The 26,497-nt window shown below is 50.0% G+C and overlaps 1 protein-coding gene across 2 annotated transcripts in view; it reads left to right on the top strand.

Annotated features, from left to right (window-relative positions):
* Window positions 1–26,497, top strand: part of LOC114068636 (gamma-aminobutyric acid receptor subunit beta-4) — a 68,926-nt gene that overhangs the window by 24,364 nt on the left and 18,065 nt on the right. For both annotated transcript variants that reach the window (XM_027904919.1, XM_027904921.1), the window contains exons 3-4: window positions 1,814–1,881; window positions 22,969–23,189. In XM_027904919.1, the coding sequence (XP_027760720.1) occupies window positions 1,814–1,881; window positions 22,969–23,189 (289 nt within the window). The remainder of the gene's footprint in view (window positions 1–1,813; window positions 1,882–22,968; window positions 23,190–26,497) is intronic.

The raw sequence follows: 26,497 nt of genomic DNA, 5'->3' as shown, positions 1-26,497 counted from the left end.
GAAGCACTGCCACAGTGACACAAGCACTGGTGGGGACACACTGGAAGCTCAGCAGGCAGCAGGGCAGCTCTTGGAGGGAACAACACTGCATGGCAGAAAGGGTCTGGAGTGGGGATCTGGCCTCTCTCCTCCTCTGCTGCAGCCCTGTGCATGGCCCTGATTCTCCTCTTGTAACTAATTAGTCTGCAAGATCCTCAGGGCAGCCATGACTTCCTCCTCCTGCTATGGCTTCTATCACAGGGCCCTGATTTCAGCAAAAAGAAAAGCAAACTATCAAAGTGAGACTTCCTTAAAAGCTTTGCCGTGCCACTGTCAGCCTCTGGCACAGAGGAAGATGCAGGAGAATCCTCTCTCCCTGGTGTGACTCCTGCTTATTTTCCCACCTGGTTCCCCCGTGGAAGATGAAGGGAGAAGTACAGCAAAGATGTGGCTGGGAGTGTGTCCGTGTGGGGATCTTCAGAGGCTCCACCAGGTCTCCTGAGCCCCCCTGCCTCGGGCACCCCTGCCAGGGAGCCCTGCTGGAGAACAGCACTGCCTCTTTAAGGAGATTTGCATAGCAGGGCCTAATTACAGTTGTTGATTCTGATGTTTTCGGTGTTGTTCATATTCCATTAAAGGATAATGCCGCTTAATTTGCGGCAGAGGGTCTCGGTGAACAGCACACCCAATCACAAGGCACCCCTAATGACACTGCTTCCCTACTTCTGGTAACACATAATTAAAAAATCACTTCATTTCCAGTTGTGTGGTTCTCCCCTCTCCCCCAGCCTCCTAATTACTTTCTAAGCCATTTTGTGATTATCTGTACATATTCTGGTGCTTAGATCTATTAATGAGCCCATGGAAGAGTTAATACCTTGAGTGGCACGAGTGCTTGATGTTCCCTTTCTAGTAACACCTTGCAAGGGATCGTTTTCCACCTTACACGTGTGAGGAGAGGGGCTTTTCTTCTGGTGGGATTGGTTAAAATTGTTTTATGTGGCTTAAATCCCACTGACAAGGGCTGTCCTGTTGCCTGGCTGTGGGAGCTGCTGATCAGAGGGGCTCAGGTAGAACTGGGTATGAGTCTGGATCGAGCTGGGATGCCCTCAGTCCTGGAGGAATTGGCTGGCATGGCTCGTTTGTGCCCTGACTTCCCAGATTTGTGGGATGTAGTAATACATTCTTGCTGAACTGGGGCAAGAGAAGGCAAAATAAGGCTGTCTGGGACTGCCCTGACGTGGTGTTTCTGCCCTGGTGCCCGTGGTGAGATGGGGGATCTGCTCTCTAATCCAGGCTCTGCTCTGAAAAGCCACCGTTACAAGTCCTGTTTTTTTCACTTCATGGATCCGTTTCCTGTGCTTGGTGGTATCTTGGGTGTTACAATTCCCGTGGGATTTTCAGGCAGACAGCTGACACAGTGATGGAGCAGTGAGCTGGAGGGGCTTTCCTGCCCACAGATTCCATGGGTTTTGGTTGCTGTGCTCTTTGTGTGGTCAATCAGCAACACCTTATGCAAGCCCACTAGGAGCCTACTGATGGTCTCTGAAGGCATTATGTGGAATAACCAGAGATAATTGTATTACTAGGGGGTAATTAACTTCCAGGAATTAAAGAATCAGGCTTAGGCTGCACACCACTCCTAGGAGTGAGTCTGTAAGTCTGAGAGTCAGAGAAATCTAATCATTTGAGCACATGCAGCTCGAAGTCCGTGATACTCAGGGAACGGGAGGCTGCTTAGAAATCATATCTACGCATTTCTGGGCAATTGTTTTATTGCAGATAAGAGGGGAGGGATTGAACATGGTCCTGAACCAGCCTGTTTGTTTTTCAGGTAACCCTGTCACAGTGGGAATGAGCATCCACATCTCCAGCATTGACCAGATCTCTGAAGTCAACATGGTGAGTTTGGAAAGAAAGAAAGGGGAAGGGGGGGGAGGTTGAAAAGCCTGATAGGCCATTCTTCCATTTTCTGGTTGAAATTTGCTTCCTTGAAGCCATCTGGATCTCTGCTGGCACCTCTGAAGCTGGTGGCATCTTACCCAGAGCAATTCTTACCCTTCACTTCGTGTGCTGGTTGCACAGCCACCTCTTCAGTAATGCTTACACCTTAGAAGAGTAGATGTGAATTGTATGTTTTGGTTGACACAAAGGTGGCTTTATGGTCAGCCTGTTGAAAAACAGTGGCTTTTTTGTGTTTGCTGGTGGCAATTTGGCATTTCCTGGCAGATCTGTGCTGGAAAGAGAGGCATCTAATGGAGATGTGGTGACATTGATAGACTGGAGCTTATCATACCACTGAGAACAAAAATATCTGCTCAGATAGAAATGGTTTGGGTTAAATTTGTAGATGCCTTTGGTTTGGTCTGGTTTGGGTACACATCCAGGATTGTGCTGTCTGTCTCAGAAGCTCTTAGCACCCCGTAGAGGACATGAATTGTGCCGTCAATGCCTAAACTTGCCTTTCTCCCTCCTGTCCAGAGGCTTTTCCCTCAACCTTCTCTCCTTTCCCAGAGGCTGAGTGGAGTAGAAGGCTGGTGGGAACCTCTTGACAGCAGCTGTCCCATTCCACAGCTCCTGACCCATGCAGGAGAATCCTGGGCCAGTTTAGAGCTCTTGCTGTTCCAGTCAATTAAAACCTTGGTCTCCCAATGCTCCTGTCCTATTTAGCTGTTTCTGGACTCTCCTGCCCTGCTTCCCTGGCCCACCAACTATTCTGCTGTTGCACGGAGGGGGAGGAGGGGAGGTGAGACACTCTGATTGGTTGTTTTTGTTCCCAAACTGCTGGAAAACCCCGAATGCATAAGTTGGTGTGACCCAGGGTGAAGAGCCAACCATGAACCTTCAGATTCCTGTATGGAACAGTTTCTTTTTCTGACTCTCTGCTGCCATGCCCTCGTTACCCTAATTGTCTGCGTGACATGTGGCACCTGGGTCCAAGTGGTGGTGACACTGGACAGGGTGCACAGCCCTAGATTTGGGTTGCAGAGCTGTGTCTCCATTGCACTGGGTAGAGCTTGAGGTTAGGCTCAACTTAGAAGAGCCAGATGGCTTAACCTAGTTCTGTCTATCTTGCCTGTCAGGCCAAAACTCAACTTTTGAGTCATCTCCTCCCCCACTCTCAGCTTGGACCTGAATGTTCTGATGTGGTGGACCAGCTGTCACCCTCCTTGCTGGAGCCAGCATGGACACTGTGGGGTCTGGACTTGTAGCTCAAGACCCCACCTTGCATGAACATAACTAGGAGGGGGTTGATTCTCAGCTTACCTGAAGCAACAGCCCCTGCAGGCCTGGGAAGGTCCATCCCCAGCACAGGGGGGACACCAACCTGTTGGAGCAAGCCCAGAGGAGGCCACCAGGATGATTAGAGGGATGGAGCTCCTCTGTTATGGGGAAAGGCTGAGAGAACTGGGTTTGTTCAGCCTGGGAAAAAAAAGAACCATTTTAGGGGTGACTTTCCAATACCTGAAGGGAGCCCACAATAAAAATGGAGAGAGACTATTTACAAGAGCATGTAGTGTCAGGGTAAGGGGGAATGGATTCAAACTGGAAGAGAGCAGGTTTGGATTAGATATTAAGAAAAAATTCTTTGCTATGAGGGTGGTGAGGCCCTGGCACACCACAAGTAGCCCAGAGAAGTTGTGGCTGCTTGATCCTGGGGAGTGTTCAAGACCAGTCTGGATGAAGTTCTAAGCAAACCTGATCTGGTAAAAGGTGTCCCTGTCCATGGCAGGGCATTGGAATGAGATGATCTGAGGTCCCTTCCATTCCAAACCATCCTTTGAAGGTAGCTGGGCACTGCAGAGGCTGAGGCAGGATGAACCTGCTGCTGGAGGTTTGGCCATGGACTGTAAGGGCTGATCAAGTGCTCTGTCCTGCAGGTGTTGTGAGCAGTTGTGGCCAGGCATGCTGTATCCCAGCAGCCATTCAGCCAGCTGTGCTTCCCACCCTTGCCATGTGAGGGTGATGCTTTCCCTGCTCCACTGACCACCTGCTTCCCTCTGCCACACAACAGCTGGGGCCAAGGGGTGTGGGTGAGGCCGGGGAGAAACAGCCACAAAAAACACCTCTGGGTGATGCACAGAGAGATCTCCTGGCACAGATCTTCATCCCCAGGCTGCTCTGGACCTTGCAGAAATAAAACAGCACAACGATGGACACTGAGTGATTTGATGGTGGCCGTAGCCAGGCTGGGCACCAGGCACTGTCCATGCCATGCTCCTGTGGATGCTGTGAAGGAATGTCACTTCTGGGCTCTTGATAATCCCTCCTGGCTCTCTGTTTGACTAGACAAGAATAACCTCCTGCCCATCCTTCCTTCATATATTGGGGCAGGGGGATGGGATGGGAGACAAGGCTGGCTCTGTGTGAGAACTTACTGAGGATCAAAATCTACAAGCAGCTTCAGAAAGGGGTTAAAAAATCAAAACCACCTTAAAGAATGAACATTTAGGGAGCAGAAGAGTTCTCATGTGATGTAAGTTTCCAGGCTGAAGGGGTTTTGTGTGCATCATTCTTCTGTATGACAGATGCCCTGGGGAAAGGGCTGTGTTTTACCCCTGCTCTGGACATGGATACTGGCAAGAAAAACAAGGCATTTTTTTGGCATCAGTGTGTGCTTGGGAAAGGGACTGTGCAATGAATAAATTAAAGGCACACAAGTGAAGCTGCGTCGTCATGGCAACCAAATAGCTTCTATTGTTCCACAAGGAGTGTTACTACTTACTGCCCCTTGTAGGATAATTAATTAATCCTCAGACATCCTTTTGGGAACAATGGTGCTGGGACTGGGCAGGCTGAGGAGAGCCCCCGGCTCTCCCAGGCCTTTCCCTGGGACTCTTGGCGCCTGTTGGCTGCGTGGTGGTGAGGAACAAGTGCTGTCAGTGACCACTGACAGTGCGTGTTTCCAAAAGTTGCTTCCCACAGGAGTCCAGCTGGCTGTGGTGCTGTGGAGGGACACAGCTCCAGCCGTGATGGAAGGAGCGCTCCTCGCCTCCCTTCCCATGGGAACCGTGTTCCCAAACTGCTGACGTGGTGACACTTCAGTCCTGGAGGTTACAGGGCTCTCTGAAAAGGCAACACTGGATGTTCTCAGATGCTCTGACACACAAAATGCTTCGTGGCTGCCTGTAAATGCCCTGTGCTTTCTGACACCCCAAACCAGTGCACCTCCACCTGCTCGAGGGCCATGCCCAGGTACTGTGCCATGGCACAGCTCGGGAGATGGAGTCATGCCAGGATGCAGTGCTGGATTGGTAACCATCTCCCAGTGATGAAGGACCAAAACTACAGCCCTTAATTAAAAAAAAGAAGTCACCTTCTTGCCCTTTGCAGCTGCTGCCTGTGTGTGGTCAGTCGTGTTTCCAGGCTTACTTTCTAGAGTAAATGCTTTATTACTGTGTACTCCCCTTAGCTTGGCTGAGCAACACTGAGCTGCAGCCTCTGTTCTTGTCAGTGATTAGAAGGATTATTTGCTGAGCCAAGATCAGTGACATCAATTGAAATGTCTGGGAAAGGATGCCAGGGGCCAGGCCAAATAGGTATTGGGGAGGGCACGTTTGACTGGCAGACCCTCCGGGAAGTGCTGATCCACCAAGATGAAAGGCCTAGCTGGAGTCTTTTTGTATCCACTACAAATTTGCAAGTTGGGGATTTAAAGACAGGCTGAAAGGAGGAATGTCTTCATACTGCTGCTCAGTAGCCCTGGTGACCTGTAAAGAGCAGAAGGGTGGGATCTCCTAGCTCGTTACCCAGCCCATCTCCCTTCAGGTGAGCTGGTAAATGCCATTTTGCCACAGGTGGTCCAGCTGCAGTGAGCAAGGATCTGCAGGCAGGTATTTATAGATGCTTGTTGGTGTACAGTGGTGCTTGGGCAGGGGTACATTCAGATCTCTTAATATGGTGCCCAGGTTGCTGAGGAGGCTGGCAGTGCTGCTGGCCCAGGAGAACAGAGGGCACTGGCAGCGTGGAGCTCACGTCACTGCAGCTGGAGCAGCGTGCAGGTGTCTGTCCTTGGGCTGCCTGGCCTGAATGCTGCCCAAAGTCACTACCACCTTCATGGTCTGGCTCAACCAGCTTGCTCTGGCCATCCAGTTCTGGTGCTGTCCAGTGTCAATGGCTTCAGAAAGAGTCCTCCCCCACTCCTGCATGTCCTTTCAGCTGAGGACCGGCCTTTTCAGGGTATACTGTGCATTTCTGCATGGTGGGACCAGAGGATAATCCTTCCAACTGTAGCCTTCTCTCTCTCTGGGCAACCTTTGGGGACATATTTTTCTACCACCAGGCAGTTCAGACTCCCTTGAAGCATTAATGAACTATTTCAGTGAGGAAAACTACCAGAAGTTTTGTATGCATTTGAAATAAGAGATGGTTACCCTTCATAACGCTTCAATTTTCCTGCCCTATGATCTGTGCAGTCCTAAACCTGCTCCCTCCTGTGTGTCTGCACACCGTAGACAGCTCAGAGCATCCAGCCATTATAGTCATGATTTCTTTGTGCCTCCTATAATTTATTCATCCCAAGATGCTCTCCTACATCTGCAATAACATCATTTCGGTTTGTTATAGCACCGGCTTTAAAGTTTTATAAACCCGGTGACAAGTTGAAAAGTTACAAGAGGATTGCTGTAGAGGGCTAGGGTAAGAAGCAAGGCTTCCAGATAGAGATGTTTGCAGGAATAGAGATGTGTGAAAGGAGTGCTGCCTGTGGGACTGGCAGTGCCTTGTGCTGGGGCACAGCCTGCAGTGGGGATGGGTTTGGGGGTGCTGCAGGATGCTGGGCTAAGCTGACCTCGATGCTTTGCTTCACAGAGTCAGAATGGTTTGGGTTGGAAGGAACATCAAGGACCATCTGATTGCAAACCCCCTGCCATGGGTAGGGACGCTTTTCACTATCCCAGGTTGCTCCAAGCTCTGTCCAAGCTGGCCTTGGGCAGCCTGTGCTCATTTCCTCCTGCTCCCAACCCCTGTGTGAGCAGGTGCCACGCTGCTGTCTTGCTGCAGTGAGTGCTCTCCCAGTGGCACACTGCACTGGAGCTCCTGGAGGTTATGGCAGGAAGCATCATCCCTGTTATTGCCCAACTTCTCGAGGCTCGCTTGAAAAACAAGCTGTCTCGTTTGGCAGCTTTCCCCGTTCCAGGGAGATGGAAAGCACGCCCCAAGACAGCAGTGAGCTGCAAGGCTTTAAAATTGGCTTTTAACCCAAAAGGAGGGGGATCAGGATTTGTGTAAGGGTGTTTTTGAGCAGGACTGTTCATCCTACAACACGTTCTGCCATCATCAGTGGGGCATCACTCTTCTCACTGCATCCATCTGTTGGGCATGCTTGAAGCAGACTTGGTAGTGGAATCTGTCCTGAGCAGGCTCTGGCAGTTCTGTTTTCACAGGAATATGTGCATGGACTAGTTGAATCTCAATTTCAGTGTAATCCTTGCACAGTAATAGATGTTTGACTCTGCTGTGTGCTGGGCTCAGCTGATGAGAGGAGGTGGTTTGGAAGGCTGGGCTCCAGAGTAGAGCCTGTCTCTGGTACACAGCACTGGGCTCGACATTCTCTAGCTCAGAGCTCTTGACCTTTGGGCCATTTCAGGAAAGGGGAAGGAAAATGCAGGAAAATGTCTATTCATGGGGAATCTCTGATCTGGATGTGTGCTGTCCAATCCCTTCTGGAGCTGTTCTGACATTAGAATTGAGTATGTAAAAACCCTGGTGTCCTTGGGGCTGATGCAGCTTTGGGGAGGCCTTTGAGGACCCTCATCAGACCCTCTGTTCACCTGTGATAATGGACAGAAACGACTCTGCAACAATTTGCCCTTGAAAAGGGTTTTCCATTGTTACAGATGTCTTGAGCTTTAAAAACCAAGATTTTAAAGAAGAAATTTTTACTATTATATCGTACTTTTTACTACTGTCTATTATGTTCAAATATATCAACATTTTTTTTATTCTTAACTGAAAATGTTCTGCTTTGTTGCTGCCTCTTTTCAGTTGAGAAATGGCATACAGACATTTCCCAGTCTCTATTTCCCTAGGTACCCAAAATGTTTTTAAAAAGCAAAGGTTAAAGCATTTAAATCCTCCAGTCAGAGGTTTCTGGAGTTATATGCTGTGAGGCACAAGCATGACATGACACTCCAGTGCTGTTAATGTTTCTCTGTAGCCTTGGGTATCCCCAGCTCTGGGACTCTGAGGTATCTAAACTCAATGTGTGTGTGTCTGTGTACACATCACACCTTGGTACTCGAGGCTGCTGAATACTGAGGACTGCCAAAATATGGGAAAAACTGGGGGACAGCTTTGGGGCTGAGAGCTCAAGGGGGTGCCCTGACAGGCTTGCAGTCCTGTTGGATTGCTGAGGGCTCTGCAGGTGGCAGAGGATGCTGAGGGGGCATCCTCTGTGAGGGGTTGCTGTGAGGGGTTCAGCATCAGCACAGACTCCTCAGGGAAGTGGGGAAGTCACCACCACTGGAAGTGTTCAAGAAGCGAGCAGATGTGGCACTTGATATGGTTTGGTGGTATTTGGTCCAAGGATGGACTTGATGACCTTGGAGGTCTTTTCCAGCCTTAATGATTCCATGATTCCATGATTCTGAGAGTCTTGCTCCGATCAGGTCAGCTCATCCTGCAGTGTGGCGTGGTGAGAATGGCAGAGCTCTGACTCAGGGTGAGAGATCCCTGCTGGCACGGATAGGTGGGGTTTATGTGCTTTCTTTCACACACAGGTGGCCTCTGTGGGCTGTGATCTGAACTAAGGGGTCTGAGCACGCAGCTGGGATGGAGGGTTCCTTCAGAGCTGACAAGGATCTGTGCCTTCCTCTTGCTTCAGCACAGCTGGGGTCACGCAGCTCTTGTCACTGCAGGCCCTGGTGTGTGGGGCTGCAATGCTTGGGAAATCCAACAGTGGTGGTTCTGTCCATGTGAAACAGCATTTTCCCAAGGGGAAGAGTCATCACCAGGGGAGGCAAACTGTGCACACTGCCATCAGTCACATACAGTCACCTTGGGGACTTCTTGTGTCCCTTCTTCTCCAGCAATTGGAAGCAGCTTATGCAGAGACAGACTTGGGAAGCTGAAGGGGGAAGCAGCAGCATCCTGATGCTTTTTCCTTCTGCTGGAGGGATATTTGGAGAAATAAAAGATGGCTTTGGCAGGGTGGAGAGTGACCTCCAAACCACTCTGGGCGTGCCAGCTTTGCCATGGTCTCTTTTGCAGGCAGGAGGTACAAGGGCCTGCTCTGTGGCTCATCTAGATAAGATGGCAGGAGTAGAAATCTGCTGAGCTCCCAGGAACACCTTGGCAACAAAGCAGATGCCAGGGACCCATCTCACCTGCCATCGTCAGTGCTTGGTGTTTCTGTCCTTGCAGGGGGGGCATCCTGTGACTGCTGGGGCTTAGGGTGCCTCTCACCAGCACTGACACTGTCCAACAAGTCAGGGATCACGTCACATTGTGCTTTTCTTTAACAGAATTCCCACGGGCTGTGTTGAAAAATCCCTTGGACTAAGGTAGTGTGTGAGGACGAGCAAAGCATTTGGCTTCAGGAGGGCTCTGCAGCGTGGTGGTGGTGGGAGAGGGGGGTTTGGATGCTCAAGTTTAAACAAGCAATGATCTTCTTTCTGCCCAAAAAGCAGGGATGTATATTCCACAAGAGGGGTAGGCTTCTGGCATATGATAGTTAAGAATAAAGCAAGCTCTTGAAGGGGCCTGAAGTAGTCCCCATTCACTGGTTCTGAAATCAGTTGCAAAGAGATTCTCCTGGCTTAAAAGCTAGAAAATAGGTCAGTGTGACTCATATGTCAATATTTACTGCATTTATGGCAACTTGTAGAGGGCAAAAATCTTGCCTGCCTCCCATAATATTTTGCAAGTTATCCCGTTCCCGTGACAGGATCCTCCCTCTGCCCTTGGTCCTGGTGCTGCTTGACTGCAGCGACAGTAAAATCACTGCTGCTTGGAGTCCAGTTGCTAAGGAACAAGCCAGAGATCACCACACAGGCTCTCCAAAGGCCATGGCCAGCTGGAAGCTTGGATCTGCACAAAGCCCCAGGAATTCCTTGGGAGGCAGAGGTCTCGAGGGCTGTGTGGATGTGCAGCAGAGAGCAGCTTGGTGAAGCAGCAGTCCTGCCACCTCACAGCCTTGGGGCTGTCCCTGTGTGAGAGGGGACAGCTTTGTCCCTTCCCCAAAAAGGAGGGGCTCCTATGCTTGTGCTGAAGGGCTCTGATGTTTTCAACGTTAATGATGTCCTTGAATGAGATACTCTTGTCGCCTGAACGGCACGATGCTGCCATGAGTAGGTGGTGAACTGTATAAACCTTCCTGAAGTAAGCTCTGAGTTGAAGAAAGCCTGTCAACTGCTGGGCTGGGGCCACTCTCTCTTGCCCACTGGAGCTTTCTGTTTTCCTGTGCTCCTTTCTTCCCAGGGATCTTTCAGGATTTCCCTGATGTCTCCATGGGTGAGTTTGCAGAAGACCCTTTGTCTGCCTAACTGGGAATTCTTGGCTGTGGGGAAGCTGTTGGGTAAACTGGCTGATTCCCAGCCTAGACCTGGGGGTCTGCAGCGTGAACAAACGCGGTGGTGACGCTTGTGGCAGATGATCCCCCCGCTGTGCATCCTTCCGTGGCGCTCTCATCCCTGAGGAGCGGCTCTGCGAGTCCTCCAGTACACGTCCCAGCCTCGGGAGGCTGAGTCAGCCCCTCTCCAGTGCTAGGAAACAAGAGTTCACATGTTTTGCTCAGTAGGCAGTTTCCCAGATGAGAAATGTTTCCCTGCTCCCCCCTCAAGAAGAGGCCGAGTTCACCGTGCGTTTCGGAGGTGACTCCACCCCACGGCAGGAGAGGAGTGGTGGTGGTGGGGAGGAGGAGGGCCTGTGGCTCTCCAGTTTGCAGCATGCTCTCAGCTGAACGGTGCTGTGGATTGCAGCACTCCATCTGTTCCTCCATCAGCCAAGTTATCTTTAGATCTGAACATGTCTTGGTGTTGTATGGTGGTGGTATGAACCACTTCAGCTTGCACCCTGGCATTCCTGTAGTAGTTGGAATTGCTGCTGCAGAAAACTTCACCCAGGATAAATTCTTTTTTTTTTTTCTTTTTCTTTCCCCCCTGCTTAAGTTTTTATTCAGGTTTTTACATGGGTAGAACACCCACAGCCTTATATACGTATTTATATATATATATGTAATAAAAAGCTGGCTGTGTTTGAAAGCCATGTTCCAAAGTGCCACCTGTTCCAATAGCAGTGTTGCAGCACTGGAGAGGATTGCTGCAGAATGCTAAACTACCTCCCCCCCACAAGTGAAAGCTCCGTCTGATTTGATTGAAAACCGAATGAGACCTTGAGAATCTGACCTCCTGACATCCTGTCACATATACATTCAAAGCATCCAGCAGCAGAGGATGGATCTGCACAAGGGTGGCAGTGGCTCAATATAGAAGCTGAATCCAAATACGAGTGCGTGCGTGTCGTGTTGCCATTTGAATATGTAAATAAATGGGGCTATATATAGCTCTGTATGTTATGTACATGTTAAGTGAAGGTGGCAGATATGACAGCTGAATGGCTTTGCTTTGCTTCTGAGTGCTGGTGGAGGCTCCCTGCACGCTCCCTGCATCTCTCATGTTTGCTCCTACCCCTCTCAGCCTCTCTGCTATCACATTTTTCGGGCCTCTGGAGAAGATCATGTGTGGGGACAGGAGTTGTTAATATTCTGAGTCTGTGCTGAGTTGCTAGGCTACAGAGAAAAAGGAACATTCAAGGAAAAGGGATGGTGAAAGGAAGGAGGATCTGCTGAGCTGTTTGGAGATCCAGAAAGGTTCTCCAGTCAGACAGAAGGGATCATTTTGGGGAAGGAGGGCATGCATCATGTGGGATGAGTTGTGGGTAGTCCCTGCTGTTCTGACACAAGCTGAATCTCAGGCCAGCCCCAGCCAGAGAAATGTGGAGGAGGAGGGAGTAAAGGGCAAGATCCACTGTCTCCTTCCATGTCACTTGCAAGGTGTGGTCTCCTACTCCCTGTGTCACCCTGAAAATGAGTGTCAGGTATTTATTTAGCTGTGGCAGTTGAGAGCCATCAGACCTATCAGGTGCCCTGTGTTGCACTCTTCTGGAAGGATGGGTTTGCCCTACCCTTCTGTTCCCCCTCAACATTACTGTCTGTATCAGATCCCTCAGAGAAAAAAAAAAAATAAGCGGTGCTTTTGGGTATTTTTATTATCTGGCTACTTTATTTACCGAGCTCACATGGGCTCCCTGCCAGCTCTGCAAATAGAGCTCCTTGGCTCCAGGACTGTTGGTCCTGCTACTGCAGCGAGCACTCACTCACCATGGACAGGCACTGCAGCTTGTTCTCTGCCATCCCCTTGGCTGGGAAGTCCAAGTCTGCTTGCTTGTGGACCTCCACACCCTGCTGAAACCTCCTTTTTTTTTTTTTTTTTTTTTTTTTCCTTCATGCAGCCTGTAATAAGCTGGACTCCTGTTGAGCAGAATCAGGAGTGTTTGCTAGAGGTGAATTTGGGTGCCGCTGTCAGGTGCCTGCACTGCTCCCACCCATCAGGTGTGTGATCCTGCTGTCCAGAGTGGGATGGACAGTGGGAGAGTGGCAGTGTGGGCTCTGTGTGTGCCCTGCTGCTGGCTTCAGCCTGGGCTGCTTCCCTTGGCTTCACCCTGGCACAGCAAGGGCACACTGACCCTGGGATGGGGGCAGAGGTGGAGTAAACCCATGGTGAGAAGCTGTTTCCTAGAACAGATCTGTTGATATCCCCCCAATTCTTTCTGGTGGCCCCAGAGTGACTGTAGAGTGCCCTGTTCACACCACGGTTGGGAAAGTTGATTTCTAGCCCTTTTCTCTAACAAAACTCCATCTTATCAATGATAAGATGATCTTTTGTCAACTTAAAGGCTGCAGACACAGCTGTGCAGAACATTCACATGTAGAAACAGTCACCCCAGATACCGAATCTGGGTCTCTGGGTGCAGGAGTTCTCAAGTGCAATAGTTTGCATCTGGTTTGATTGAGCTTGTTGAAAAGTAGGCCTTGCTTTTCAAACCCCAGGGCTTCCATCCTCTATGCTTAGGAGACTACACTTGACCCCGTTGCCAGAAATATGTTCTGCCCTTCTGTGCTTCGCCATCTAATCTGCTTACTCCCAGTTACCCTCCCTTCCTGATCAGACTTTGCTTTCTGCAGCAAATCAACACCATCCTAACCTTTTTGGTCAAGCCAATCTGTGCCAGCCTAGTAGAGGTGATTGTTTCACCCAGGACACGTTAGTTGTCTTAAATCATTTAAGGGGTTTGTTTGCCTCTGGCTGCCTCCTGGGAAATGCCATCGTTCTGGCAATTCTCAGAACCTGAAACAGCAAACATTCCTTCTCTTAAGTTAGAGCAGTGTCTTTAGAGCAACTGTGTGCCCTGATGATGTGGCAGAGAGTCTCGTGGTTTCAGTGTTCAGAGCTGTACATGTGGCACTTTATTTTGCTGTGTAAAGCAGTAATATTGCTTCATTTATATGGTTCACTTTATGGTTCCCCACCTATGCAGCCACAAACTGGATGGGTGGTCTGGACTGCACAGGGAATTACAAGCTCTGTTTAATTTATTCTTTTTCGTCCTCAGGGAGGAAAAAACCTCATTGTTGTGTTTCCACACATGGCACTTGCCTAGAGATGTGGAGATCCCAACCTGCAGCATGGAGTCTGGGGTTAGTGCTAGCCAAGTAAAAACCAGTGTCTGATTTGTGCAGATAAGGGAAAATGAAGCACAGGTGAAAGTGCCCAAAGTCATCTACAGGATGAGCATTAAGTGAGCTGAAACTGATACCCAGAGGAGTTTTCTAGAGTAGCTAATTTCAGTGGGCAGCTCTTTAACTGCTTTAATCCCCCATTCTTCCAGCCTTTTTCCCCCCATGGTCTCTACTACTCAGTGTCTGTGTGGAAGACAACCTCTCCTGCTTGGGGTAGAATCTGCCTGGATCAGTGTCCAACAAAACTCTTGTCAGGGTGAAGAGAACGTTTGATTTAAATATAAAAAAGGTACAGAGGAGTGAAGAGTTCTGGGAACGTTCTGGAGAAATCGCTTTTTTTCCATTACCTGGTTGATCCTGCTACAATCCCGAGGTTCAACCACCTTGAATGAGCTTTACCTCAGCAAGCATAAGGTGAAAACGTCACTACAAGGAGAAAATTCTCTAGGGATACATGCAGGGGCTGTGAAGACCCTTTGAAGGGTTTTGGGGATACATGCAGAGGTGGAGAAGACCTTTGGAAAAGGTTTAGAAAGCATCTCCTGCCTTTCAACATCAGCTTTCCCTTGGCATAATCCAGCTTTCTTCCTCCATCCTTCTGAGGGCTTTAGAAACTGATACCTCCACTAGTCACTGTTCAGATGTCTCACTTAAATTTAATTTACTCTAATAGGCTAGTTGTTGCACGTTTAATTAAATGCAAAGTGATTATTAAAAACATTTTTGAGCTTTCATGGCTGGATATTAAATATGTTGTACGGCAACAACGTGCTGTGAGGCAGCAAGGGTGGTGCCAGGAAGGTGAGGGAAGATGAAGGTGGGTGGGAGAGGGGAGGAGAGAGGTGGGATGCAGCCACCAGCCCTGTCCTGTGGCTTGTAGGTGCGTGGAAGGCAGCGGTGTCGTGGAGTAGATGAGTGCAGGCCAGCAGTGGAAGGTACAGATGGCCTTTGGAACCATGATTTCCTACCAGCAGAAGCCCATGGCAGCATAATCTGCTTTAAATTAGCCAGCACATCAAACCAGAGTGCTTGTTGTAATATAGGCAGGTCCTCAGACTCCCCTTCCCAGCTCTGCAAAGCCTGGGCATGACTCTGAGGCTCCACAGGGATGTTGTGTCAATGCTTGAGTGTCTCCCACCGTGGGAAGGGGTGACCTTGTGCTCTCCTAGAGAGAGGTTGAGAGAATTAACAACAGGGGCTAAGTTAAGACTTTGCCTTAAGTAAACATGGGAAGGGAGAGAAGGGAATTGGGAAGGCTTGAAGCAGCCACTTGGAGACATGGGGAGCACCAGCAAAACGTCAGGGAATAAAGTCTTTAAGGGTCTCTAAGGAAGGACAGAACCCATGATACCTGCAGTGTCTGGCCCCTGTGCCATGCCTGGGACAGACTTGGGAGGGCATAAATCACACTTCTCCTGGAGGTGTGTGGGGGGGTCAATTCACTGCCCTCTGCACTATCTCAAGCCGCTTATCCCTCTACCCTGCCCTTCTCCTGGAAGGAATGACCCAGCTGGGGACTTGCTGGATGAGCTCCCTCTTTGTTTAGGTGAGCATCTGACCTGTTCCCAGCTGTGCTGGAGTTACAATGAGTCCTTACCAGTTCCCAGCCCACAGAGCATGAGGAGATGGTGTGTAAGCACCATCACTTTGACTTTCTGCCTGAAAATTGCTCCAGTTCATGGACTGCCTCCTCCTGAACTCAGTGTATGGCCTTGCTTCTCTGCCCTTAGCTGGGTGTCTGGCCCAAGTGTGCCCTTCTGTGCTGGTCTGCATGGGAAGCTGCAGGAAACAAAAATGCATTTGGCCATTTCTCATGAAGTGGTTCCTCTCTGGAAAACACAATTTCTCGGGTTATGCTGGGGTCTGAGTGCAAGCTGGTAATGCAGAAACAGGAAGATCAAACAGTCCTGGTTTTGGGGATGGAATAGGCTCTGGGTTTTGCTCAGCTTACCAGCACATGAGGAATCAAGTGAGGAGAGCAGCCCAGCAGGAATGTTGTGAATTAGCTCACAGATTTTATGGCTTGAGGATAGAAAGTGCCTGGCATTGTTTTCCAGGAGCTTGCCTGAGGAAGATGTCATGCTGCAGGTGGTGATTTTGGGATTGCTGCCTGTGACACTGAGCAAGGTTGCTGTGCTTTGCCTGTGTTCAGAGAGCAGGTGATGCTCATCCCTGTGCCCCTCAGTTCTGGCTTTTTCCTCTTGACCTCTGCTTCCAGCAGGACTGGGGCTGTTAAGCAGGATGACATGTGCTGCTGCCTCCTGCTCAGATAGGGCACTGATATACAGGCTCAGGAGTCTGAGGGCCTTGTCACGGGCAGATCGATGCCCTTCTGGCTCAGGACCCAGCTAGATGTGTCCTCTATCTCCCACCTGCAGGACCAGCACCACTCCAGGTGCTGCAGGGACAGGGCAAGGCAGGAGAGAAATAGGGCAGCAAAGTGACACTTTCCTCGCACATCCCTGATTGTTGAGGATGTCGCTGACACCTGTCCCAGTTTCTGGACATGCGTTCAGCAATTAAATACATGCAAATTACCGCGAAAGTAGATCAGATTAGCGAGGGGAACATATCCATGCAAACTACTTCTCGGGTCCTCAAGAAAACGAGTTCAAGAGCACAAAGACCTGCAGCATAGAAGGGCACAGACTGTATCCTAGAAGCCAGTTCCTTCCTTGCATTATTTGCAGAGAGAGTGCAGGTGGAAGGTGCTCTTCCGAATTCTCGAGTCAGTGCTGACACCTCGTTATTCAAGAAGAGGGAAAGCGGAAAGAGATTGCGTCTTTCTCGCCTGCTAAGCTGAAAGGTGGGGAGAGGGGCAGTATCTGAAGTGGCTGTCACTTCGTGTCTAACAGCTGTCACGCAAAACTTCAGACTTGTAAACCGAGCGCTGGCACCTGCACCAAAACAGAAATTAAAAGCAGCCTTTTGGCAGAATGCTCTGCCTGTGGAAAGCACGGGAAGTACCAACGCTGCCGCCTCCTTCCCTCGGCAAAGGTGAGAGTCTGAACAGACTCTGTGCTGTCTTAGGGCTGGGAAAGGCTGTTCTCAGGTATTTACTGATGTCAGGTGAGCTGGTGCGTGTTAAAGTCTGGGACGTATCCATTTACATGTTTGGAAGTGGACAATCCCTTGTGCGGGCAAGGGAGTTTCCTTTCACAAACTTGCTGAAGAAGAACCGTGGCCATCACACTCTGTCCTTCCTCTGCTCTGTTTTACACTGCTCCAGTTCTTTGCAGCTGACTGCAGGCAGATCCTGCCTTCTCCCCCTTCAAAACAATCCCTCTTATTCCCCTACCCCCTCCTTCAAATGGAACATACTTGAGGACTACTTTGTCCTTTAATTTCTTTCCCAAGAATGACGGGAACAGGAGATGGTGTTTAATCATCAAAGAAGTTGAAGCCAGCAAACTGTTCATTAGTCTCTGGCAGTGGCAGCTTGGTTTTTACTAAGTCAGATGTTCCATTTTTCTCCCTCTTTCTGGAGCATCTTGGCTTTCCTAATGTTCTTTTGTGATCTTGGACAAGGAGACCATATGTCATTTGCTTATAGAGGGAAAGACTTTTATTTGGTTGCCTCTCCAAAAGGAGGTGCTTTATCAAAGTCAGGGTTGAGGGAAAACGAGGGGAAAAAAGTCAAGTTGCGCAGCCAGCGCTAGAGGTGAGTTGCAAAACCTCCTTTATCCCTCATGCCCAGAGCCCTGCAGCAGCAGCAGCAGAGCAGTGTGCCCTCTCACCTGCAGAGAAGTTACTGCCTCCAGTGCCTTACAGTGCTTGGTGAAACACAACCTCCACTGGCCTGGAATAGTCACCTTCATGGGGAACATCCATGCTGCCAGAAATGCTGTGTTCTGGGCAAATATTTGACTCTTTCACATGCATTATCCCTTCCATTTCTGATCCTGGCTGCTGAGTCTGCTGTGTGCACCCTCATGAGCGTGCACACTCCTGGCCCTGGACTGGTTTAGTACAGGCCATTGTCCAGCTCACAGCACAAAGGAAAATGCTTTGACCCAACCTGCCCATGATCTGTGTCTCCTGGGAGCTGTGCTGAGGGTTTAGGAAGCAGCCTGCTTGGGAGTTCTGCTGGAAGGTAGAAGAGGTTGGAGGATGGAATTTGGGCCTTGCAGCAGCAGGTTCAATGTCCTTGGGCTATTCTTTCCTGTTAGTCCCTTCCTGTGATGAATTGGACTATATTTTCCCACATTAGTGCTTAGACCTTCCAAAATACCATTATGCTCCTGACTTCATGCTTTTGTAACATCAAATTCCATGGCCTTCACAGAAAGCTATTTTCACTACCTTGCCTTCAGTGTGTTCTTGTGCAACAGCCCATTGCTGAATGTCAGATACTGCCATCGTATGTCCCTGCTCTGTGTTTAACCCATGCAACAGTTTTCCCTCCTTGTTGCCTCCTGCCTCTATCAGAGCCTTTCAACTGCCTTTGAGAGCGTGTGTTGTGATTTGTGCCCTCTTGAGTAACCCTGCAGTGTCTAAAAATGGGGTGGGACCCTGTAAGCCTGAGTGACGCAAGGTTATGATTGTTTAATACATGGCTTTTAATACAAGCACTGCAGGAAATCAGAATAGAGCAAGACTGATCTGCACCTGTTTTAATGTGATGTAAATATAGTGAAGAACTAAACTCTAAAACTCTCTACCACAAGATTGAAGATGGCAAAGCCTAAAAAAATTAAGCAAACTCATAAGAGAAGCTGAGTATCTTCAATTAAGGAGCTACCAGCTCTGCCTTGGGAGTTCCTTAAGTCTCAAATAGCTGCAGAATTGAATATCACAACAAAGACCCTGTTTTGTTTATATTCTGCCCTGCTATTTTCTCTGCTGTTACTGGAGACAGGATACTAATGTAGAAAAACTTTTGGTCTGCCACAGTACAACTGTGTCTCCAAAATCAGCACAAACACATTTTTAAGGGTACCACTGGGGACACGTACCATGTTTGTGTTCTGCATGCTGGCATGAGACTCCAGGAGGAGGTGATTTCTTTCTGAGGGAGGGGGGGTCCTTTGTTTTGTACCCTCCTCTCGCTGCAGTGAGCAGAAAGGGACACGATGCTCTCCTCCAAAGGGCAGCCCTGAGCCTCAGGACTCTGACAGGGTGTCACTGCCTGCAGAGGAGGAATCCCTTGGGTGGCTTTCTAGTTACAGACTGAAGCTACTGCCTGCAGAAAGCTGTCCTGTTACTGTGGTGCCTTAACTGGTCCTGCTCTACCTCTTGCTGCTCTTTGATGTGTGGACCAGAAAGTTCAGGTTCCCACCCTGAACTGGCTCCCTCAGGTGTTGTGTCCTTGGTGGTCTGGGCACATCCCTGCACAGCATTCAACACACATGGCTGGCCCACAATCAGCTGGTCACATGGCCCTGTCCTCACCCAGGTTGTGGTGCCTTCAGAGAGTATCTGCTGTGTCCTGCCCTCCAATCTGTTACTGCTTCAGGGGCAACCAGCCTGTGCTCACCAGGCCACAAGTGACTCCTCTCCTCTGTTAACCCCCTTTCCTGGATTCACATGTCCTCTCACTGCCTTGCCCTCCTTAAAACTTTGTCTTCCCCTGCACAAGTGGATTTGGTCCCGTTAGGCTCAGATCACCTGGGTCACTTCTTCTCTACGAGGCAGAGTTGTTCTCCTGTGACAGTGGGTTTGTGTCTGCCCTGGAACTACACAGAGCCAACCCAAGTGGGGAAGGGTCCAGGGCAAGTCCGGGTTTGTTTTCTAAGGATTGGTGAGCATTTCACTCCAAAGGGGCTGAGAGACAGAGGAGGAGGAGCTTGTATGGTCGATGTTTAAGGTGTCTGGAGTATGGGCCAGTGGAAATTCATTCCTGAATTCACACTAATACTGCCAGCTTATTTCCCTTCTTGCTGTGTCTCTGCTGCTGTTCCCTTAGACTTATCCACCCAGTCCTCTGAGAACCCAGGGAATCCCTGGCGTGCTTGACTGACTTTGTTGCCTCTGGGGTTCTGCAGGAAATCCCTTCCTCCATCCATGCCCCTGTGGTGTCAACGTTTCAGCCTTTCACAGTGTGTGTCATCTTTGGTTTAGGGTCTCTGCTGAGTTCCAGGGAGGGCTGCAGTTATCAGTATCCTCTTGCCTAGAGGTGGATTCTAGCCCTGTCCCCAGCAGCTGGTAGGATGCACCACCATTCCAACACGTGAGCCCCCTGGGTAAGCTCCTCTTCACTCCCCAGTACTCCTGTGGCCCTCTGAGTGAACTGTCCCCCTTGCTCACAGGGAGGCACCTCTGCCTGGTGTGCCCCTCCTGGGGAGATGGAGAGCAAAGGCTTTGCCAACCCGGGGGCAGGGAGGGGGGCTGGCACTGGCAGCTTGCACGGAGCTGCTCAGCAGAGCAGACTGAGCAGGGGCATGTGGAGGGGGGTCCCACAGGGATGACCAGCAGCTTTCCAGCAGCTTTCCAGCAGCTCTCCAGCAGGCTCAGGTGCCATCTGAGCTCCATGAGGGGCTGAAGGGGAGCCGTGGTACTGAGTGCCATCCCACACACAGCTGGGCCATGGGCTCTGCTGTGCCAGGCAGGGAGGGCAGCGCAGGGATGCTGTGGTGAATGAAAGGGCTGCAAGCAGCGTTGGAGCTGTGCAGATTGTGAGCTACTGGGTACCAGGCTTCTGGGAGAAACCAAGGGATCTGACCATCACTGGGCTAGCAGGGATGGGGGAGAGAGGAAATGCTCTTTTTGAAGCACACTGCTCAACAATGGGATGGGGTAGGTAGAGCAGGACAAGTGGAAAGCAGGAATCAGCAAAGAGAGCGGCTGAGGGAAACCTCAGGCCCTACAGGAACCATGGTTCTCAAATGCTCTAGACCTCCAAGATGCTGCCCAAAGAAATCCAGGAAGGTTTGAGAACAGGGCTCGGGCCTGGGCTGGCTTTTCTTCCCCAGAAAGGTCTCTGTACCTGAAGAACCTCATCAGCCTGATGGCTGGGGCGCAGGCTTTTATTTGTGCACCCCTCTGGGTCTGTTCCCATCGGTCCTGGGAGTGCAGAAGATGTGTGTAGAAGGTGTGGTGTTCACTTTGTAAGCAGCTTGCCCTTTCTGCCGTCTGGAGGTCGCTGACACTTCTTGTCTGCTGCTGCTTGAAGGGTGGCCTGGTTAGGGGTGAGGTGTTGCAGGGCTCTGTCAAGGATCAGGAAAATGCAGGTCGGTGAAGCAGCTTGCCAGGATGTGAGGGTGGAGCTCTCAAAGGGGGAGGATGGAAATGATGCCTCTGGAGCCGAGTTTGCCACAGGCAGGGGCTGAGGTTGGTGCCAAGGAGGGTAAGAGGCTCCAGGAACTCGGGTGCCCTGCTCCTCTGTGCTCTCGCTGCAATGCAGGTCCAAATACTCTGGAAGGGATTCTGGGGACAACATTTCCCTTTGCGAGGTCTTGGCCAAAAGGAAAATGTTTGTGCCCCTGAGAGATTGGGCTTTGAGGCTTCTGAGGCAGGAGTTTACAGTCCCTTAAAAAGCAAAGCAGAACAGTTCCTTGGCCAGAAAGCTGTCAGTGTGTGTTTTTGTTCTTTTCAAGATAACACAGAAAAGTGACAGATAGAGCTTCTGTATCTGGTGTGCTCCACAGATTTACTCTGTGACCTTTCAGATATGCATGTGGGTCTCGATTTCTGAATCATAATCAGATACCCAAAAGCTGGCATTACCCATGATGTGGGATTCTTTGAGCCTGTTTGCAGAGGTGTTAATCAAACCTGGCTTTGAGTGAAGGCAGTGGGAGGAGACAGGCAGGCAGGATGCCCCTCAGTGCTCAGCCCAGATGTTGGTGCATGAGCAAGTTCCTCATCAGCCCCTTGCACAGGGCTGGGATTTGCAGAGTTGAAATGCTTGTCATGCAAATCCATGTGGTCAAGAGGATTCCTGTAGCACTGTAGGTATCTGCTTTGGAAGAGACAACCTGATCCCACCCGTTGTAGATCATTTGCAAAAATGCCTTTTATTTAAGGACTTGGGAAATAATCACTGGTTTCTGTAAGGTCACTGGCAACAAGGCTTGTGCCCACTTCCTGTTATTTTAATGCTATTTGCTTTACCCCCAAAATCTTGGCTCCTAGCCTATTTGAGATCTGTTGTGAGAATGTTTGCTGGCATTAGTGTGTGCAAGACTCCTTCATGTACTACTTGTTTACCTGAGAACAAGTAATTGTTCTAGTGTGTGGCACCACACTGTGCCTCTGAACGGGCTGATCCGAGGCCTCAGGATTTCCCCTGGAAGTGCTGTTACTGTGCAGCAACAAGAAGGGTTTCTGCAGAGCTCCTGGTGTGGGCTACAGAGCAGCAAACCCCTGCCCTCTGCAGAACTCTTGTCTTAGGAACAATTTTGAGTGCCAGCTTGGCAGGAGAGGAGCAGCAGATGTGGGGCATTGTGCTGTCTGGGGATGGTTCAGGAATCACAGAATCACTTGGGTTGGAAAAGCCCTCCAAGGTCGTGGAGGCCAACCTTTCACCAATCAACTTGTCAACTAGAACTTAGTGCCATGTCCATTTGTTTCCTGAACATGACTCCACCACCTCCCTGAGCAGCCCTTTCCAATGCTTAGTAAACCTCTCCACGAAGAAATTCCTTTTGGTGTCCAAATTTATGGGAGATTTTTCAGGGAACTGCCCCTTTACCAGCGGATCATGCTCTGCTGACAACAGATTTCCTCCACATATGTCCCTTCCTGAGAATCACAATGAACTCCCAGCTTAGCTCATGTAACAAGGCAAGTGCTGAGAGCTTGTCACGGCTGGCCTGGGCTGACCCTGAAACCTTGGCCTCGAGGAAGGAGTCTGCAGGTGCCCTTTGGAGTCTCCTGAGTTTCTACTGGGAACACAATTGGCTTTTCCCACGTGTGGGAACAAGCAGTGGCTGGGCATGGCTGCACAGGGTCCAGACACCTTTATGGGACTCAACTGGGAGATCAACCCTTGAGGTCTTTGGTGCTGTGTTGACATCCTCTAGTGCTGCCAGAGTCCAAATGACTGCTGGTTATGCAGACAAGCTCTCAGTGGGCTGGGACAGCATGAATGGGGTGCAGTTCTGCTCGACTGGAGTCACGTAACGCCGTTTTGTCCCCTATAAAGCTCAGGCTCGCTCCTGTTTTCCCAGAACCAAGCACAGCACGCACACAAAGGCCTGGTGGAGGTGTGAACGCAAACATTTGGGTGCCAGGGAATTTGGGGGAGGTCTCAGCAGCAAAGGGATGGAGTGCCAGTGGCACAGGGTGACGTTTGCACGTTTCTCTCCCAGGACTACACCATCACCATGTACTTCCAGCAGAGCTGGCGGGACAAACGCCTGGCGTACAACGACCTCCCTCTCAACCTGACCCTGGACAACCGGGTGGCTGACCAGCTGTGGCTGCCTGACACCTATTTCCTGAACGACAAGAAGTCCTTTCTGCACGGGGTGACGGTGAAGAACCGCATGATTCGCCTCCATCCCGACGGGACTGTCCTGTACGGCCTGAGGTGAGTCCAGGGGGATCTTGGCTGGCTGCTGTCCAAAAGGGCACCTCATCTAAACTTCCCCCATCGCCAAAGATAGCCTGGTGAGGCAAGGACCCAAAAGCCTCAAAGATAACCAGGTGTGGGCAAAGTTTTGTGCGTCTGTTCTTTGTCCAAGCTGGAAATGGTTGTTTGCTGTGGTGCCGTAGATGAATGCTGGGGATGGGAAGAGTCTGCTCTGGGCATTTCAGGTCACTGTCACTCATGTTTCATAACACTGCCATTTCAAACACTCTTTTTCAGTTGCCTGTGGTGTTCTGCAGGTTTGGGCCTACGGAGATGAGCCTTTCTTACTTTTGTATCTAAGGCTGAGTTTGAGTCAAATCACTTTAGCAGTTTTTGAGTTTGCCATAGAAGACAGGGGTTTGTATGGTTGAAAAAAAAAAAAGTGTGTGTTTCCTAGAACAGTTCTTAAAATTGAGGCTTGAAAGTTGGTATCTAATAGAGGAATGGTCTTCAGTGGGAAGACTTTTTTTAGTGTCTGGGATAAATTGACACAAGCAAGTCCAAAGCCTTTGAAATTACTGTGATTGTGTGTGGTGGAGGGAGCAAGGGTTGGGCTGTTATCTGGCAATGTGAAGGGGACAGAGCAGGCAAGGAAGTTAAATGGAGGGAGCAGAGGGTTAAAAGGGGAATTTGTAACTGCTGTAATGAAACCCAGGTAATGATTCTCCCAGCCCTGTATTTGTCTGCCTTTCTCCTAATATTTTTGTTTGTTTGTTTGTTTGTTTGGGATCTGGGGGTTTTTTGCTGTTGGTTTGGTTTGGTAGTTTGCTTTTTTGGTTTGGGGATGGTTTTTTTTCACCTTTTCAACTACCCCAATTCACAGCTGGCTCTTTTGACCTGCCTCCACAATTACAAATGTTTGTGATAGCTCTGGGCTTGAGTCCCACTGCAGCAAAGGGGGAGGAAGGACCTTTCTCCTTCCAAGAGAATACACCCACCCCTTCCCATTTACAGTAACAGCTCCTCTGCTGCTTCATGTTTTGTGGCAAAGTCTGGATTGTGTGATTATTTTCCTTCTCTTTACGTAGCTGGGCTGTTTTGGGGAGGGGAGGGCTGGGTGTGGGGATGGCCAAGCAGGAGGGTGCCCAGGACATGAACCTGCCAGGGCAGCAAGGTGATGGTGCCCTGTGCTGTCCCTTTGGCAGAGCTCTGGGAAGCCCAAGGAGCAGCAGTCACTGCTGGTGCTGAGGGACAGGCTGTGGTACCTGGGCTTATGTTTGCACTGGTTTTCCTTTCTCTTAGTGGATGCTTCTTGCTCCAGGCCCAGAGCCAGCAAAAGGTGCAACAAGCCCAGCTCTGTGACTCTGTCCCTGTGGTGCCTCTCCCTTTCCAGGACAGCGACATTTATCTCTCTGCCTCAGGCTGGTGATGTTGTTTTGGCTCAGGGAGCCCTGAGCCAGATTTACTGACCCACCAGAAAGACTGCAGCCTTCCCACAGTTCACTACCCCAAATTTCCACCTTATCTGGAAACAGGAGTGAAGGCTGGGCAGGAAGATGTGTGACTGGGGGCAGGTAGGAGCATGAATTCAGCCTGGTGGGAAGGAGGGGGCAAAGATTGCTGCTCTGAGCTCAGGCTGCTCTGTGCTGCTGAGCCAGCCCACCTGGGTGCAGAGCTGCCTCCCCCAGCCTGGTGGGAAATCTTTGCACACACCTGCACAGCAAAAAAAGAAGAAGAAGAAGTGCTAGTGTATTTTTATCAACTGCCATTTAGTCAGCTCACAGGATGAGTGGTGTGAACCCAGCAGCGCAGGTGACAGGCAGTGGAGGTCCTTGGAGAGGCTGCACTTGAGCTGGCTGGGGCTGAGACCCTGTGCAGGCACCTGGAGCACTGTCCTGTTCCTTCCCTTCCCCTCCCACGAGGCCCAGCTGTGCAGGGAAGGGAGCTCAGCTCCCTCAAATGACCTGTGCAGACGGCCGAGAGGGGGAAAATTGCATCCAGGCCAAAAGAAAGAAAATGACAGCTGTTTGCCCGTTATTTCCAGGGCCACAGTAAAGAGCTGCCTGTGTTGGTTTAACTTTTGGCTGGTTTTCCTGGAAGCTGCTCTTTTGCCCCTGGAGAAAATGGCAATTGTGAAAATGAGGCACTGAGCAACTGCAGCTCCTGTTCCCAAGCTGTACCTCAGGTCAGGGTCTGAAAGTACTGGGGGACAGTTGAGGTGCCCTGAGTGCTTGAAGTCCCTCTAGCTTTGTTCACAGTGGTGTGGACAATGATTTCCTTAGGGCTGCTTTCTGTACTCACTCCTGCACCTGCAATTTTGGCAGAACCAGCAGTACTAGGTCCAGTCTTCTGGATGCAAATAATTGTGATCCCATTCAGAAATACACAGCTTTGTGCAGAGCAGATGTAAGCAAGGAAGAAAACAGTCACTGGATATTCACCTGTGTTCCCTTCATCTTTGTAAATATTCACCCAGGCTTGTCCTCTGAACAGAAAGGGAACTGCAGGTCCATCCTATGGTTTGAAATCTGCTCTTGTCATGCCTTGAATTTGGAGGTAGAATTTACAAAATGGAGTTGCCCTGATGGGAGAAGGCCAAAGGGGGCAGTTCCTGTTGCTTTTCCTTTGTTTGCCTGTTTTTCCCCGAGCGAGATTCCACATCTCCGCTCCTTCCCCTGCCACCTTCTCGCCAGCCACTCCCCCCTCCTCTGAGCTGATCCTGTAACAAAGTGACTCAATCATGCTATTTGTGGCACAACAGTCATTTCTCTTTCCAGCAGCCTCTGATGTCAGAGAGCAGGGAGGATGACACCCTGGCAGGCCCCTCCTGCCTTCAGCCAGTGCTCCAGGCAGGATTGGGCTCCAGCCCTGGATCAGACCCCAAGGTCCGGCTTAGCTCACACTCAATCAGTAGGTGCTTTGTTGCTGACTTCAGGGAGAGCAAGATCAGGCTCCAGATAACTTGTTTGCAGGAGTAAATGAAGCCCTTCGAACCACTGGGAAAGCTGGGTGTCAGGAAAGCATTTGGGTGGAAAGGTTTGGGTAGAATTAGCAAATTAAGGGATGAAGGGAGCGCAGCAGATGTGGTGTAGCTGCATCTTAGGAAAGTGCTCAGTACAAAAGCTGTACAAAATTAAATCCCACTGGACTCAGATTTGGTGTTTTTTTTTTTTTTTTTTTTTTTTTTTTTTTTTTTTTTTTTTTTTTTTTTTTTTTTTTTTTTGTTTGTTTGTTTTTGTGGTCAGAAATTGCACTGGTTTCGTCGAATTTTAAACAAAAAAATTAGGGAGAAATTTTTCACTTAGGAAAGATCATTTCAGAGGGTG

This window comes from Empidonax traillii, unplaced genomic scaffold (genome assembly GCF_003031625.1).
Source record: "Empidonax traillii isolate 1590-97213 ecotype Southwest subspecies unplaced genomic scaffold, ASM303162v1 scaffold1103:size489020, whole genome shotgun sequence".
NCBI classification, from domain to species: Eukaryota; Metazoa; Chordata; class Aves; order Passeriformes; family Tyrannidae; genus Empidonax; species Empidonax traillii.
Note: the sequence above shows the minus strand (reverse complement) of the source record. Positions and strands in the feature narration are given on the sequence as shown.